This window comes from Furipterus horrens, unplaced genomic scaffold (genome assembly GCF_987537825.1).
Source record: "Furipterus horrens unplaced genomic scaffold, mFurHor1.1.pri manual_scaffold_7, whole genome shotgun sequence".
NCBI lineage: Eukaryota > Metazoa > Chordata > Mammalia > Chiroptera > Furipteridae > Furipterus > Furipterus horrens.
This window is the reverse complement of record NW_028327177.1, coordinates 49,593,782-49,610,814: the sequence shown is the minus strand read 5'-3', so window position 1 is coordinate 49,610,814 and position 17,033 is coordinate 49,593,782. Positions and strand designations below refer to the sequence as shown.

The 17,033-nt window shown below is 38.8% G+C and overlaps 1 protein-coding gene across 6 annotated transcripts in view; it reads left to right on the top strand.

Moving 5' to 3' along the window:
- Positions 1-17,033, top strand: part of LOC150004424 (uncharacterized) — a 99,191-nt gene that overhangs the window by 70,256 nt on the left and 11,902 nt on the right. For 5 of the 6 annotated variants that reach the window (XR_016512386.1, XR_016512387.1, XM_090283693.1 and 2 more), the window contains one exon: positions 2,708-2,859. The exons of the other annotated variant lie outside the window; for it this stretch is intronic. Coding sequence is in view for 1 of the 5 variants with exons in the window: in XM_090283693.1 (XP_090139819.1) it covers positions 2,708-2,757 (50 nt within the window). In the remaining 4 variants the exon portion in view is untranslated. Of the gene's footprint in view, positions 1-2,707; positions 2,860-17,033 lie in introns of those variants that run through there. 6 annotated transcript variants of the gene reach the window in all.

The following is a 17,033-nucleotide window of genomic DNA, read 5'->3' as shown; positions in this document are numbered from 1 at the left end:
TTTTTTATCAAGGATGTAGAAGAAAGGATGGATGCTTTAAATTGGGAAGTGGTTGATGAGTGACATACCGAGTCCTCAATCGTGTATTGTTGCATTCTAAATTACATAAGAAGCTGGTCATTAATCACTTTATCATAGCTTTTGAATACATCCATTCTCCCACTTCTGCACACTTTGCCTCTTTCCTGTGCTTTATTTTATGGAGTCAGGAAAAATCACTCTGGAAGTACTGCTCTAAGGTAATTAAAGCAAATGACACTGATATTCATCGTAGGAAAAGCGAATGCCCTGTTGTCTTCACACCTTGTGCTTTTGTTTGTTCTGTTGTTTTAAACTCATATGCCTCTTCAATGTATCTTCTGTCAAAATTATGGTAAAAATTCTTTCAGATCATTTTTACACTTTTGGAGACTTCCCAGATCTCCCTCTCAGCTTTTCCTTGATGAATGTCTTCATTCACATAAGCAAAAAACTCCAAGATTTTTACCTTTATTTTACAAATAAGGACACAGCAATGAACCCTGATGTGTACTTGTATACATTGAACTCTGTGAGTCTACCAGTCTCTCTGGATCTAATGAACTGGTTAACTCTGGTCCTGTGGAACAGTTTTAGGAGACTGCAGACACAGGGAAAATCCAGTTCATATCTGATGGACTGCCCTTAATGAGCATTTCAGAAACAAATATGTTTTTTTCAAGACATGTTCTTTTAAAACTATTTTTGATGTAGGTTTTACTCTTTTTGGACATGTTGCATACTAAATTCTGAGGAGTTAGCAGTCAGGTTTTTAACATGTGCTTTTTGAAATACTGACATGATTCAAAGCTCTTTTACCTGGTTCCATTTGCTAATGTCTTATGTATAGTTTAAATATAAAACTCATCTGGTTTTCCATGACCTTGGCCCTGGGTAAGGCTCTGTAGCTCTTTGAACCTTTCTGCCAGTGGTGGTATCTAATCAGCCTGTTTGAACTGGAGTTGCAAAGAAGAAGATGGGAGGGCAGATAAAATGGCAATAATGCCCATCAGTGGTTTCATCTCTGTGAAGATTGAATTTGAACCGTAAATGTCAAAGCCAATATGAAAATCTTCAATTTAGGGTTATACATTGGCATTGATTTGGTACTTTCACAAGGCCCTCTGCATTTTATGTTCCAATTCTAACATTTATTACTCATTAATTAAGTTTTGGACCTTCAATAACAATATTTATATAGCCAAGGAATCCCAACTAAAAAAGAGACATTGGATGTAAGAGTTCTTTCTCTCCTCCTGAAGCAATATTAATTCTTGTAAGAATAATCAGTGTGAGCCAGCATCCTCTTGTCCCTTAACTTTTATTAACTTGCTGTTTTATAATATCACAGATATGCTGAGTTATGAAAATAACTTATTATCTTATACTCTAACAAAACAGACAGTAGTTCTCTTCTAAATGCATATTCATATTCATATTTATTTATTTCAAACAAAAGTTCCCAAATATACCACTCTAGAATTATAAATGATGAACTAATCAGGTATGTAAGATATTGTGGTACACAGAATGCAGAATAATGATCTGCCCCTAACTAACAATATCTTCTACTGACTTTAAAGTAGTGTGATTATTCTAGAGCCCCTAGGTGTGTCCAATATAATCACAAGAGTCCTTAAAAGTGGAACAGGAAAGCACAAAAAAAGTCAGAAGGAGATGTGACTACAGAAAAGGATCAGAGAGATTCAACATAGCTTATTGGAAGATGAGTCAAGGAAGACAGATTTCAAAGACCAGGAAACAGATTCTACCCTGGAGTCTCCCCAAGGAACACAGCCCTGCTGCCACCTTGATTTGAGCCCAGCAAGACCTGTTTCAGACTACTGACCCACAGAACTATCAGAAAATAAAGTTGCATTGTTTTAAGCCACTAAGTTTGTACAATTTGTTACAGTAGCAATAGGAAATTACTGCAGATACTCATGAAACATGCATTCACCACCCGCCATATGTACTGGTTGTCCTCATTTTAATCTGGAAAGCAAAGAGCTCATGATGATGGGTTCTGTGGAAGGATTTTAGTCAGTCAAGAGAAAACAGAGCACTTGGGTAGCAGTGTTTCCCCCCACTGTTTGAGATTCTAAACTAAAATCTACCTCTGACTTTCTGAGTATTAGCAAGTGCATGGTATTCGGCCAAGGGTGAGACACACAGCTCATAGTTTTCCTGTCAGACCTCAGTAGGTCAAAGTCTCTCAAATCCTTTCTTTCCTTTTTTCATACAATCCCCTTACAAGTATGTAAGATAGATATTATTATTTATTGTTTACAGATGAGAAAACGTAGGGTCAGAGAAGTCAAGTGTCTTGTCAACCTTCCTTTTAAGCAGTCAACTTTCTGCCTGTTGGGATTGTTAGCTAATAATCTGTCAATTCTTCTGTGGTACTTTTTGGTATCAGATTATTATATATCTTCTAGAAATTAATGTTTACCAAAAATAGATGATATATTTACTTCGCAGATTAGATTTCTTTCTTCAGATAAGGGCAGAAAATTGATCTCTTAGGTTGGCCAAAAAGTCTATTTTTTTCCATAAAATAAAAAATACACTTTTCATTTTCACCAATAACTTTATTGATTTGGATATTTTGAGTATATCAGCTATCTCCTGCATGGTATAACATTGATTGTTCTCAATTAATTCTCGATTTGATTGCTCTCAATTTCAGCTGGTTTACCTGACTGTGGAGCATCATCCAGTGAGAAATCTCCAGCATGAAACTTCGCAGACCACTTTGGACTGTCATAGCACCTTCTCCATGCACTGCAGAACTTTGTGTTTCAGCTGCATTTTCACTTTTCTTGAAATAATAAAGCATAACATGCTGAAAATGTTTTGTATTTCCTTCCATCTTCAATGTTAAAATGAATACATAAAAATTTACCCTTTTGGGGTCAATTTTGTCACAATACAATGTAACGAAATTGTTTTGAATTAAGTTAAAGACAACTAAGTACTACTAGAGCCATCTTATGCAGAAAACCAAATGAACCCTTTTTGGCCAACCTGATAAATACTTACACCTACATACACTACACAATAAAAAGAGCTCAGGAAATGAAGATGATTTTCAGGGGTTATGATGGAAAAATGAAAAAGACATTTCTGAATGGTTAAAGAACATTTTTAAGGAGATAATGCTGAATTTTATTTGTGAGGCATTTGGTAGAAAATGGATTCTTAGAAGCATCTGTTATAACATCTGATGGAAGGAAGAGTGAGAAGAAGGAAAGCAAATGGGGCTTGGGGCCAGGCAAACCTGGGTTTGAATCCCACATCTAACACTTAGCCATAGGCCTTTTGAAAGTCTCTTGAAGAGCTCAGGGTTTTCATAGGTCCACTACAAAGTTGGATAACATAGGGCTTAACTCATATATTTACTGTATCCTTTTACATACTTATCAAGGTTGCTACAACTTTTTACCTAGTCTTCTCTTTAAGTTTCCTTATTCTTTACTTCCAGTTCTGGCTTGTACCTCTGCAAAGTTGCCTAATATGACTGAAATATTTTTTTTAGTGCATCTCTTTTATTTTTTTATGGTTCAATTACAGGTTATATTCAATTTTATTATGTATTAGTTTTAGGTGTACAGCATGGTGGTTAAACAATCATAAATTTTATAAAGTGTTCCTACTGACATTTCTAATACCCACCTAGAAAGAAAGAAAGGAGAAAGAAAGGAACAATCCATAGTTACTACAATATTATTGACTATATTCCCTGGGTTGTGCTTTATACCCCCATGACTATTTTATAACTACCAATTTGTAATTCTTAATTTGTTTACCTTTTCACCCAGTCCCTTAACCCTCTCCTCTCTGGCAACCATCAATCTGCTCTCTGTGTCTATGAAATCTCCATCTGAATGTTGTATTGCGCTTTTTTCCCTTCCTCTATCTTAGTTTGGGACACTGTAATCCATTCACACTTAAGCTACAGACCCAGGAATTGCACCACACTCTTTCTTCACTCCATCTGCCAATTGAGTAACAAGTTCAGCTGATGTTACCTTCTACTACTCCTGAGCTACTTTCCTGGTACTCTCTGAAATCAGATCCTTACCATCCCTCACCTATACTACTGCGATTGCTCCCTGGCTGCCCTTATCTCCATTTTCAGCTCTTCCATTTTATCCTTCCCTCTGTCCCAACAGGGATCTTTGTAACATACAATGTCCAGTCATTAAAATTCTTTGACATTTTCCTTTTCTTATAGGATAGGGGCTCTTGACAGTTACTCACTTTTTCTCTGCCTCAGCTTCCTCATATCTAAAATGGAAATGATGAAAATAATAATAGTATGTCACATTATAGAATTTTAAAGTTTTACTTTATTTTAAAATAGGCAATATATTTCCACGGTTTAAAAATCAATGAACATTAAAAACCTTGCTTCCACACTTGCCCCACTCAAACAGTTGCCCCTTTGCTCCTCCAAATGGGCAACAATTTTTATAATCTATATCCTTTTAGTTACTTGATAAAAATAAAACTGATATACATATACACACACATATATGTACAGATATTGAAAGTATATATATAATTTTAAAATTCCTTATTTCTTACACTAAAAAATAAAACAACTCATAATCAAGAACACTTAGAAAAAGAAAGCAACTAACATGTAGAAATATAAAGGAGTGACCCAAATTTAGAATAGCACATGTATTTAAAACACACACGCACACACACACACAATGTTACTGAATTTATTGAGTTCAGAAAGAAAAAAAAAACATTCATTTTTCTCATGTGATTAGCATATCCACAAAGTCCGTGACACACTTTCAGACATCAGCAATGGAAAAGCCAGGGATAAAATGACTTCTGTTCAGGTTTCAGCAATTTATGGGAACTGTTCAAGTCTTCATTTTCTTGGAGAGCTAGAGCTAGATGTATTGACCCTGCTTTTATGTTTTTGTGGCTGGTTGGCTTGGTTTGGCTTCAGAGTATAATGTGATTGTTTTCTTCTGACTGTGAAATGCATGTGTTCAACACAGCACAGGGAAGACATCAGTGTTACTTCCACACTGTCTGTAACTGGAGCAAATACTTCTGTCACTTGGGTTACCGTGGGTGCTCCCTTCTCATCTACTAGAGCTTGGGCTTTGAAGTGCCACAGATAAATGCTCAGCCCCTTCAGGTGTCCTGCTCTGCTTCCCCAGCAGTGTGGTGAGGATCTGATGGGCTAACGCATGCATGCCAAGATCAATTCCTGGCATGTCACATGGGCTCAATCAGCGCACGAGGTTGTTGCTGTGTTATTGGTATGACCTACCCTTCCTTACTTTTCTAGCCTAATTCTAAATATTCCCCTTCCTCCATTGTCTTGTATTTCATGCCCCGTCAATACAGAATTATGTATGGCTTTAAAACACGTGACATTGCTTCATGCTTTATGCCCTTAATTGTGCTTTCCTTCCTTCTTGGACTGCCCTTCTCCACTGTTCTTCTGACACGTTTTCTGGTGTCCTCAAAGAAGAGCTATTTTTTATTCCAGTCTCCCTCATCTCTGCAACCCATTGCCTAGTCCAGGGTCAGGCATATTTTTAAAAAATGCTTGTTGAACTAATGTATGGTTATAGGGCTGGCACCATAGCTTTTCCCAAACACACTGGCTTGTAAGGTAATACCACCAATTAGAATGAGGATGTTTAATCCAATTACAATTTTAATTTTTCATATTAGAAAATGGTCTGAAAATATGTCTTCTAGATTTCTTGCATAAACGCTTAATCCTAAGATGTCAAGTCACCTGGCTTTTAAAGGCCATTTTTTATTTACAGTAAAAGCAATGGTACAAATGGACCTCACATCCACCTACAAGAAGGATAAAGCCAGTCTCTTTGCATCCTGCATTAAACACCTTCAAAATAACAAAAGGACTATTGTTTACACTATAGTAAAAGGATGGAAACCACACCTTTTATATTTCTGACTGTTCAAGTGCCTTGCACACTGCTTGGCATACAACATTTAGCAATGTTTGCTGAATATCAAATTGAACATTTTTTTAAGAAAAAAAATAAAGCAACCATCCTATGGTTTTAGGCTAATTTCTATTACCCTCCATCCACAACTGAATGGCCCCTTGTCACAGGTGTTGGGTGGTGCATAAATAAAAGTCTGAAGGCTTGGGACTTTGAACTCTTAACTCTGTTTATCAGAGGTTTGGGTAGTAAATGTTACTAGTTTCTTCTAGTTGACAGGATATTTGCACACCACTTAAAGATAATTCAGGGGTGGTTCATCATTCACAAGGTTTGAAATGAAACTGATTCAGCAGTGCCAGAGACATCTGCCACAGAAGTGGCCTGCAACATGGCATGATTGCCCTCACCAGTTGTCCCATATCATGGCCTATTTGTCTCAGGTTGACCTCCAAACCCCATTAGGAGTTTTAAGCTCCTTTCCAGATGATGAGATAATCAGAAAGATGTGACCAAAGCAGTATGTCTTTGAGGGGTCATCTGGATGAAAGTAATTTTATTAGTAGATCAGATCTTTGTATACACAAGTACATTAATATTAAATGATGTAATTCAAAACAACAAGAAATAAAATTCTGTTGCCTTTGACTCAGAATATACCCAAAGATAGGATCTTGAACATTATTATCATCTATATGAGATGTGTCAGGAAACCCAGGTGATGGTGAATAATTAGATTTTAAAACCAAATTTTTCACCTAATGGTTGAAGAGAGGCTTTTAAGACACTTCTTTTAGAAGGTTAGGTTTTACAACTCAAAGTTTTAATAAAAAATGTCTTTGTCAAAAAGCAGTTTTGTATCCAATATTTTGCTTGTTATAAAGTAGGTAGCTTATAAATAACATGAATAGTATAAGCTCTGGCTTCCAAAGGCCTGGAATCATGGATAAAAGAAGCAGCTGCTTGACCATTGAATTGACTACTTTTTTATGTCCATTTTTATAATTAAAACTTTCTGCTGAAATAATCAAGATGTGTGCTTTGTTATTCAATGGCTTTTTAAAGCACTTTAGTATGTTCAGAGTTTTGTCAGGATGCTGGGTCCACAAAGAAAGCATCCTATTCAGAGTTTCAGCTTTCCTAATAGCTCAACCTATGTCATGCAGATAGAAGCACCAAGGAACATCAGCACTGTCAAATTAGAAATAATGTATTATGCTTGACTGAGCTTTATTTTAGGTTCTCCTTATAAAAAGTGATCTGCTCTTGACTCACTTGTAGATAAAAAAGACATATAAACATTTACAAAATTTAAAATAGTAAACAAATAAAATAAACATGTACCAATTATGTGAGTGGTCCATAAGTTTTATGGAAGGTGCACATTTAGATGTTTGAGGATGTAGGACTCTTTTCTACTAGTTATTGTGTTTAGGGAAAATAAAGTGTAGTCACTTAATAGTCATTTCACACACTATAGAATGAAATTTCTTATGCACATAAAAATGTGAGATTCTTTTCTTTCTGCACTTGATAGATATGAAGTTGAAACACCCTTCTAAAGCTTGAGATAAGAACACATTCTCTCTTTAGTTAGGTAATAAAGTCTATCAAAGAGAATACAGCTGGTCTGTGACAAAATGCAGCTCTATATTGTCAGAACTAAAGAACAAATGTGCACAGCCATTAATATTTGTATCTGGCCAATAATACTTAAATTGTGTCATTTTTCAAGGAGCTCAGAAGTATATATTCTATAAGTATAACATTTTGAGTTGAGGATTAACATCACAACATAAATTAGGTCCCTTCATGACTAAAAGGGCTCAACATGGATCCAGCTCTGCCTTTTCTGCATCCTGTGCTCAGTCCCTCAGCCACTGCCCCAAGAAGAGATGTCTAAGTGCAGAGTCCTCTACTCCATCATGCACTTAGAGACTCCACTCATGGGCTGGGGCTAGTATGTGAGAACATGAGCATTTGTATTTGTAGGAAAGCCTTCCAGTTATTTCTTATTGCCTGTCAGATTTGAAAGCACTGCAAGAAGACATTCTTTCTGAAAATAATCTATTCAATTTTTGTAGGCACCAGACATTCACTTGAGCTTTCCCTCTATACCTTTGTAAATATCTCGATTTTCAAATACAGTCAGGCTTCTGATTTTGATCTGACCTATTTCTGTTGAGAATCATGTGTTTCCTGTTTATAAGCCTCATGGCACACCTTGGTTTACTTTTTCACATTTATTAAAATTTTCTCCCTCTGGATGTTTATTGTCTTTTTCTTTCTTTCTTTCTTTTTTTCCCCCCACAAATAATGGCCTGATGATTTCATGGGAATCATGAGCCAAGGATGAGGGTGATGCGTTGAGCTGTGGAAGTGTTGATCAATTTTCTAACTACCTGGCAAACTCACTTCTACACACCAACATTGACCTCACTGTGCAGAAATGTTAAATCCATAAATTTCAGTGGTCTACCTTCATAACTACAAGACAACATACCTCTCCTTGATTGATTCTTATAATTGTGAGGATACCTAATAACAGCTCAGTGTTTGGCTCCCACCCAGGGGCCATGTCAATTCAAGTACAGTCAATTTTTCAACAGTAACCTGAGTGTGACAGAGCATAAGAATCTGTGCCTTCCTCTGAATCTCTTTTCTCATGCCTGGATCTTCTATTGGCTTTGAGAGGTTTTCTCCCTGACTTGAGTTAGCTCTGAGCATCTCAGTGAGCAGATCCATGAGCCCTGGCAAATTTCCCCCTGCTGGGAAAAGATATGTCCTCTTTGTCATTCCTTAAACACAGTGTTCACTGACACGAACTGAAGATATTTTATTGTTCTGAGCTTATAAATGTCACATTGCTTCTTTCTAAGAGGGTTTTGTTTTATAGCATAGCTCCTGTGGGCTTTGAGATTGTTCTTATTTGTTTTGCATTTCTTATATTGTTCTTTATCTCTTGAAAGCAGTATTTTAAAAAGTTTTATTTGTTTATTTTTAGAGAAAGAGGAATGGAGGGAGAAAGAGAGGGAGAAAAACATCATTCAGTTTCCTATTACATGTGCCCAAACTGGAGATTGAACCCATAACACAGGCATGTAGCCCAACATGGAATTGAATCAACAATCTTTCTCTTTGAGGGATGAAGCTCAACCAGCTGAGCAATGACAGTCACAGCTGAAAGCAGATTTTTAAAAATTTAATGTCCACAGCTTCCCTGCTCAACTCCAGGTGCTTTCCCACAAATCCCACTGTCCAGAGTTCCATAAGCAGTCAAGAATGAATGTTGGCCTACCTGGACACATTCTGCCCTACAGAAGGACTCAGGAATTTGTCTTATCAAAAATTACAACAAATACCACCATCATCAATTTTTGCATTGCTATTTGATTCTCTGATTTTGCACACATTTTTATGCTTTGGGGCATATAATAGACACAGAGGTAAGAGTTATTGTAGGTCTTCCAAGGAAAATTGCAATAAGACAGATGGTTATTCCCTACAATTATTTCACTAACTATGTGGCCTTAGAGTTCAATTCCCTCATTGTCTTGACTAAGTAATAGCTGAGAGATGTTAAATAGCATAGGAGGGTCAGATTTAAAGGCAGTCTTTGTCCTGAATTCACAAGGTGTCATCTCATTCTTCCTTGGAGGAAAGTGTTTTCAGGTGCCTTTCTGTGCCTATCAGATGACAAATTGCAAAGAAATGTTCAAATATCTTAATCCCTCCCCATTTTGTTCACACAAACCACCCTATGGACTGTGATGATGTGTAGACCTGAAGATGTTCAAAAAAAGTTGAACTACACGCCACAAGATGTGTGGGGTGGGCAGATAAAAAATTGAAATGAGCATATGCAAAGGGAGGAAGAATATTTTTTTCTATGATTCCAACAAAAAATGTTAAATCTGTATTTCTACACTTGCAGGAATTGGTGGAGAAAACTGGAGGTAAAGGTTTATTTGGAAGTTGACCTGTGAGAACTCCATGCCATGCATTAGAGTCTCATATATTGTCATCCCCAGGCATCTCGGGGTCCTGAGTGTGGGTCAACTCTCACCTCAGACTGTTGCCAGACTGTGTTTCTGACCCAGTGCACTTGTCCTTTGTGTCAGGATTAACAAGTGAGAAATGTTTCTGTTGCTGTAGGCTTTGGCACAGCAAGTGCTGTCACCAATACCTCCCGCCCTCTGGCATGAGGTACCCTCAGATAATAAAGGGAAACCCAGGGCAAGCCCATCCAGGCAAGGCCCCAACTGGGATCCCACTTGGGCAGCCCCACACCCTTTAGCCCTTTTCCTGGGTATCTGTGTTTTTGTTGGGAATGGTGAGAAAAATCATGAGATGGTTGTTAGGAGTGTAAAGCCTAGAGGGTCTGTCATGTTAATACCTCAGGTCATAGCTGGCAGGATAGAGAGTTGAGTGCTGGGCACCAAGCTCCTCTGCTCACCTGTTTATCCTGAGCGCTCAAGGTGTCATCTCATTCTTCCCTGGATGGAGGTGTTTTCAGGTGCTTCTCTGACCCTGTATGATCTGGGAGGCATAATTTGTGGTGGGAATCTCTCCCAGTGGCAATACCCAGTCAAACCCCTGACATTCCTGGCTTGGTATGGGGCTCTGTCTTTGCAGAACTCCAGTGAGGATATTGTAGAGGAGTTGGCTGATGGATTCACTTATGCCATCAACTGACACAAAGGACAATTGCACCGGGTCAAAAACACAGTCCAGCACCAGTCTGAGGTGAGAGCTGGCTCACATCCTGGACCCTGAGATGCCTGGGGTGAGACCAGAATTGAGACTCCAATCTGGGGCATGGTGTTTTCACAGGCCAACTCCTAAAGAAATCAGTAACTCTTGTTTTTTCTATTGCTTCCTGCTAGGGTAGAAATATGAATTTAACATATTTATTGTGATCATAGAAAAAGTTCTTACCTTTGAATAGGCTCATTTCAATTCTTTATTTACCCACCCCATATATCCTGCGGAGCAAGTAGCTCAACTGCCCTTGAATATCTTCAGGTCTACACTTCATCACACTTGATAGGCTGGTTTGTAAGAACAAAATGGGGCAGGATTAATATATTCCAACACTTTTTTGCAAGTTGTCACCTCACTGAGCATGAAATCATGCTGTAGGTTGGCCAGGTGAGAATCTGTGGCCTTATTGCCCTCCATAATATCCCATAAAGGAGGTAATTTTACTCAGTGATTCAGCCTTCTACACTTGTTAGACGTTGATATGATTCAATTCTGCTCCCACTACAGAAGAGCAACCAGGAATATTTTCACTGTGGCCTGATAGACTGTGTACTAGTTTGCTAGGTCTACCTTTACACATGACCACAAATTGGATGGAAGATTCCAGATGACTGCTGGCTCAGTACCCAACTTTGTCTTTGCAGAACATCACTGAGGAACTGGTCCATGAGTCGCACTACTCCATCTACCGTGTCAGGGCGCAGGTGCACTAGGCCAACAACACCGTCCCGAGCTCGTCTAAGGTGAGAGCTGGCCCAGGGGATTCTCCACCCCCAGAAACATGAGATGACCAGGGAGGGCTGAGAATCTAGAATCCAATGGAAGGATGACTTTCTCAGAGCCCACGCAGGGCTTTCTTTAGAGTGTCCCACATCCTATGAGGAAATTAATATGTACCTCCTCTTCTCACACCAGCTCCATGGGAAGGTACAAAGACATGCTTAATATATTTGTCATAATATTAGCAAAAATAGTATTTAGTTTCACTTCATAGGAAGCCATGGGCATAATTTCATTTTGCTGTTTATGTTGTTTCACCTACCTGCCCCAGGGTACTGTGGGGTAAACAGCTCCACTGTCTTTGCCAACTTTCTCCAAATCTTACCTATCATCACAACTGATTGTGGGGGTTTTGTATGAAACGAGAGGAGCAATAATATATTGGCTATATTATCTGCAACTTTTCCTCTAAAAGAGCACAACAAAGCATTCTAGTCAGGCCCTGTTATGAGTTGTGACCTTATTCGGCTCCATGATAACCTCAGTGGTTCAGCCATTCAGTGCTTTTGGTCCTTGACATCTTTCAGTTCTGCTGCAAGTTCAGTGAGGCTACCTGAAACATCCTCAATGTGTCCTAAGAGGCTGTAACAGTTTGCCAGGGTTGCCATTAAGATAGAAGCACCAATTGGGTGGAGGCTTCCTGATGCCTCCTGGCCAGCAACAGGGCTCTGTCTTCGTAGATTTTCAACCAGGACATTGTTAAAGAGCTGGTGAATGGGTTCAACTACTCACCCTCCCTGCACAAGGGGAAGGTGCAGAAGGACGCTGACATCAGCCAGTTCCCCTCTGAGGTGAGAGCTGGCCCAGTTGCGTCTCCATGCCCATGATCCCAAGATGACCATCTAGTGCCCAGAACCCAGACTCACTTCTAGGTACCCCCAAAGGCTCTCCCAAGGCTTCTTCTAGAGTATCTAATAGCTCCATGTACAACATAATATGGACCTCCACTTTCTCCCTGCAGTGACAAGTGAGAGGAAGAAGGCATTCCTGGTATTTGTAGGCATATTAGGAAAAAATGTTTGATTTCACTGTAGAGCACAAGCATATTTTTATTTTCCTGGTGTGAGTGTGTGTGTGTTTCTTTCTTCAAATTACCTGCCTCAGTTATTCTGTGGAGCAGTCAGCTAGACTGTCCTTGCAGACCTTCTCCACTAATGGAGGTCGTTTGCCACAGTGAGGCAGCTACTCAGAGCTGGTGGACATGGTGTATGTAATTCAGTTTAGGTACCATGCAAGCAGTAGTCCCAGGATCACTTAAGTGTGGCTGAATGGACTGTATTACTTTGCTTGGGCTGCCATAACACAGGACCCCACTGGGTGGTTGAAACAGCATATGTTAATCTTTTCACAATTCCAGTGGTTAGAGGTGAGGGTGTAGTTTTAACTAGCTGTCCTCTGGAAAGGTCTTTCTTGGGCTTTTTCCTCCTGAAAGGCCTTTCCTGGATTTGTAGATGGCCCTTTCCTACTTCTGTGTCACATGGACTTCCCTCTGGGCTTCCATGGATCCTCCCTTCTTCTTCTAAGGCCACTAGTCATCTTAGATTAAGACACACATCTCTGAATTCGCTTCACCTTAATTACTTGCTTAAAGACTCAAACTGAAATACAGGCACATTCTGAAGTTCTAGGAGTTTAAACTCATGGAAATTGCATGATACAACTAGGACCACACTATACATATAATATTTCCAGCTAGAGAGATGACCACTGCTGGTGGAAGGACACGCACATGTAAAATTTTAACAGCCACAGCCAGGTTTCAGATCAAAATGCTGTAGTGGTACATTGCCAACAACAGTTTTGGGATGATGGCTGCTGCCTTGCATCCAGCCTGGCCTATGGATTTCACACTCATTTAACTTTTCAACAATCAGATAGCAAGTAGTGTAGGGCAATCCCAGGGTTCCTTGAGTTGCAATTGCCTCACCGGTGCTTTAATTCACCTGCCAGCTGGTCACCAGCCACGTGGATTTGTTTCTTCCTGAGTCATCTGCGCAAATTCATGCCTTGTGTCTGGCTCCTCTAGTCTAGAATCACCAAGCATTTGACCCTTTGCGGAATCTGGGATGTCTATGATGAAAATATCAAAACGCCCTTCAATATAAAAGGAAGAGAGGGAAGTGTGTTTCTGGAAGTCAATCATTTTCATAGGCCATGTGTGTCTATCTTGTACACTGTCCCCCAATTTGGAAGTGACAAGGTTCCCAAGGCCCTTTGCATCCACATGAGAAGCAGATGAGTCTCAGCTAGCTAAGAGAGTATGCCATGCAGCCCTAGCTTTGGACAGTTCTCAGTTCTGACCTGCATGACCTTGAGTAGGTATTTGCATCTCTAAACCTCTGTGTTCTCACCTCTGTAATGGGGATGTTTCTTGAGAACACATGGGGATTAATCCTCTTCACACAGAGTATTGAAATGGAAAGTCTGTTGTTATTCAGCCAAACAAGTAGCCTAGAAAATAAAAATTGTATAAACATCACACACTCACTAACTTCAGTGGATCTTTGAAAACCTACACAGAGGAACAATTTTTAACAATTCCAGTTGAGTTTGATTTTTTGGCTGTTTTATTTTTTTTATTTTTATTTTATTTTTTTAAAGGCTAGGCCTCTTTTATTTATTTATTTATTTTTTTAGTTTTATTTTTTGGTTATTCAATTACAGTTTTCCCATTTTTCCCCTCTTGCTCCCCCCTCCCAGCCCATCCCTTCTCCCACAATTATATCCCTCCCCGTTGTCCATGTCCATGAGTCATTCATATACGTTCCTTGACTAGACCCTTCCCTTACTTATCCTCCTTCTCTCCCTCCCCCCTCCCCCCTACTGACTACTATTCTAGTCTTTGCCTATTTAGTTCTTTTGTTTGTGTTGCTCTTTAGTTTCCTGTATTGGGTGATATCATATGGTATTTTGCTTTCTTTGCCTGGCTTATTTCACTAAGCATAATTCTCTCTAGTTCCATCCATGTTGTCGCAAATGGCAGGAGTTCCTTCTTTCTTTCTGCTACATAGTATTCCATTGTGTAAATGTACCACAGTTTTTTGATCCACTCATCTACAGATGGGCACTTAGGCTGTTTCCAGCACTTAGCTATTGTAAACAGGGCTGCTATGAACATAGGGGTGCATAAGTTTTTTTGAATTAGGGTTTTAGGATTTTTCGGGTATAATCCTAGCAGTGGAATCACTGGTTCAAATGGCAGTTCCATTTTTAGTTTTTTGAGGTAATTCCATACTGTTCTCCATAGTGGCTGCACCAGTCTGCATTCCCACCAACAGTGCAGTAGGGTTCCTGTTTTTCCACATCCTCGCCAGCACTTGTTGTTTGTTGATTTGTTGATGATGGCCATTCTGACAGGCGTAAGGTGGTATCTCATTGTGGTTTTTACTTGCATCTCTCTGATGGCCAATGATGTTGAGCATTTTTTCATGTGCCTATGGACCCTCTGTATGTCCTCTTTGGAGAAGTGTTTGTTCAGGTCCTTTGCCCGTTTTTTAATTGGGTTGTTTGTTTTCTTGATGTTGAGTTGTATAAGCTCTTTATATATTTTGGAGATCAGTCCCCTGTCTGTGATATCATTGGCAAATATGTTTTCCCATATGGTTGGTTTCCTTTTCATCTTGCTGATGTTTTCTTTAGCTGAGCAGAAACTTTTTAGTTTGATGTAGTCCCACTTGTTTATTTTTTCCTTTATTTCTCTTGCCTTGGGAGATGTATCCGTGAAGATATTGTTACGTGTGATATCTGAAATTTTCCTGCCTATGTTTTCCTCTAGGACTTTTATGGTATCACGGCTTACATTTAAGTCTTTAATCCATCTTGAGTTTATTCTCATGTGTGGTGTAAGTTGGTGGTCTAGTTTCATTTTTTTGCACGTCCCTGTCCAGTTCTCCCAGCACCATTTGTTAAAGAGGCTCTTCTCACTCCATTTTATGTTCCTTCCTCCTTTATCAAAGATTAGTTGACCATAGAGGCCTGGGTTTATTTCTGGGCTCTCTATTCTGTTCCAGTGATCTATATGTCTGTTCTTATGCCAGTACCAGACTGTTTTGATCACTGTGGCTTTGTAGTATTGTTTGATGTCTGGTATCGTGATTCCTCCTGCTGTGTTCTTCTGTTTCAAGATTGTTTTTGCTATTCGGGATCTTTTTTGGTTCCATATGAATTTTTGGAGGATTTGATCTAGGTCAGTGAAATATGTCATTGGTATTTTAATAGGGATTGCATTGAATTTGTAAATTGCTTTGAGTAGTATGGCCATTTCGATGATGTTGATTCTTCCCATCCAAGAACATGGTATTTGCCTCCATTTATTTGTATCTTCCTTAATTTCTTTCTTCAATGTTGCATAATTTTCAGTGTACAGGTCTTTTATCTCTTTGGTTAAGTTTATTCCTAGGTACTTTATTTTTCTTGTTGCTATAGTAAATGGTATTTTCTTTTTTGCCTCTGTCTCTGATATTTTATTGTTGGTGTACAGAAATGCCTTAGATTTCTGTATATTTATTTTGTACCCTGCTATTTTGCCAAATTCACTTATTATATCAAGTAGTCTTTTAGTGGAGTTTATAGGGTTTTCTAGGTATACTATCATGTCGTCTGCAAATAGTGATAGTTTTACTTCTTCTTTCCCAATTTGGATGCCTTTTATTTCTTTTTCTTGTCTGATTGCTGTGGCTAGGACTTCCAACACTATGTTGAATAGAAGTGGGGAGAGTGGACAGCCTTGTCTAGTTCCTGATTTCAGGGGGAATGCTTTCAGTTTTTGTCCATTGAGTATGATGTTGTCTTCAGGCTTCTCATATATAGCCTTAATGATGTTAAGGTATGCTCCCTCTATTCCCATTTTGCTGAGTGTTTTCAACATAAATGGGTGTTGTACTTTATCAAATGCTTTTTCTGCATCTATAGATATGATCATGTGTTTTTTGTCTTTTCATTTTATTTAGGTGATGTATTATATTTATTGATTTGCGAATATTAAACCATCCTTGCATCCCTGGGATGAATCCCTCTTGATCATGGTGTATGATCTTTTTGATGTATTGTTGGATCCTGTTTGCCAAAATTTTATTGAGGATTTTAGCATCTATGTTCATCAGTGATATTGGCCTGTAGTTTTCTTTCTTTGCTGTGTCTTGACCTGGTTTTGGGATTAGGGTAATAGTTGCTTCATAGGAAGAGTTTGGGATTTTTTCCCTCTTCTTGGATTTTTTGGAATAGTTTGAGGAGGGTAGGAGTTAGTTCTTCCCTAAATGTTTTGTAAAATTCGCCTGTGAAGCCATCCGGTCCAGGGCTTTTGTGTGCAGGGAGATTTTGGATTACTATTTCAATTTCCTTCTTTGTTATTGGTCTGTTGAGACTTTCTACTTCTTCTTGATTCAGTTTTGGAAGGTTATATGTTTCTAGAAATCTGTCCATTTCAACTAGGTTGTCAAATTTATTGCCATGTAGTGGTCTGTAGTAATTTCCTATAATTGTTTGTATTTCTGATGTGTGATTTCTCCTCTTTCATTT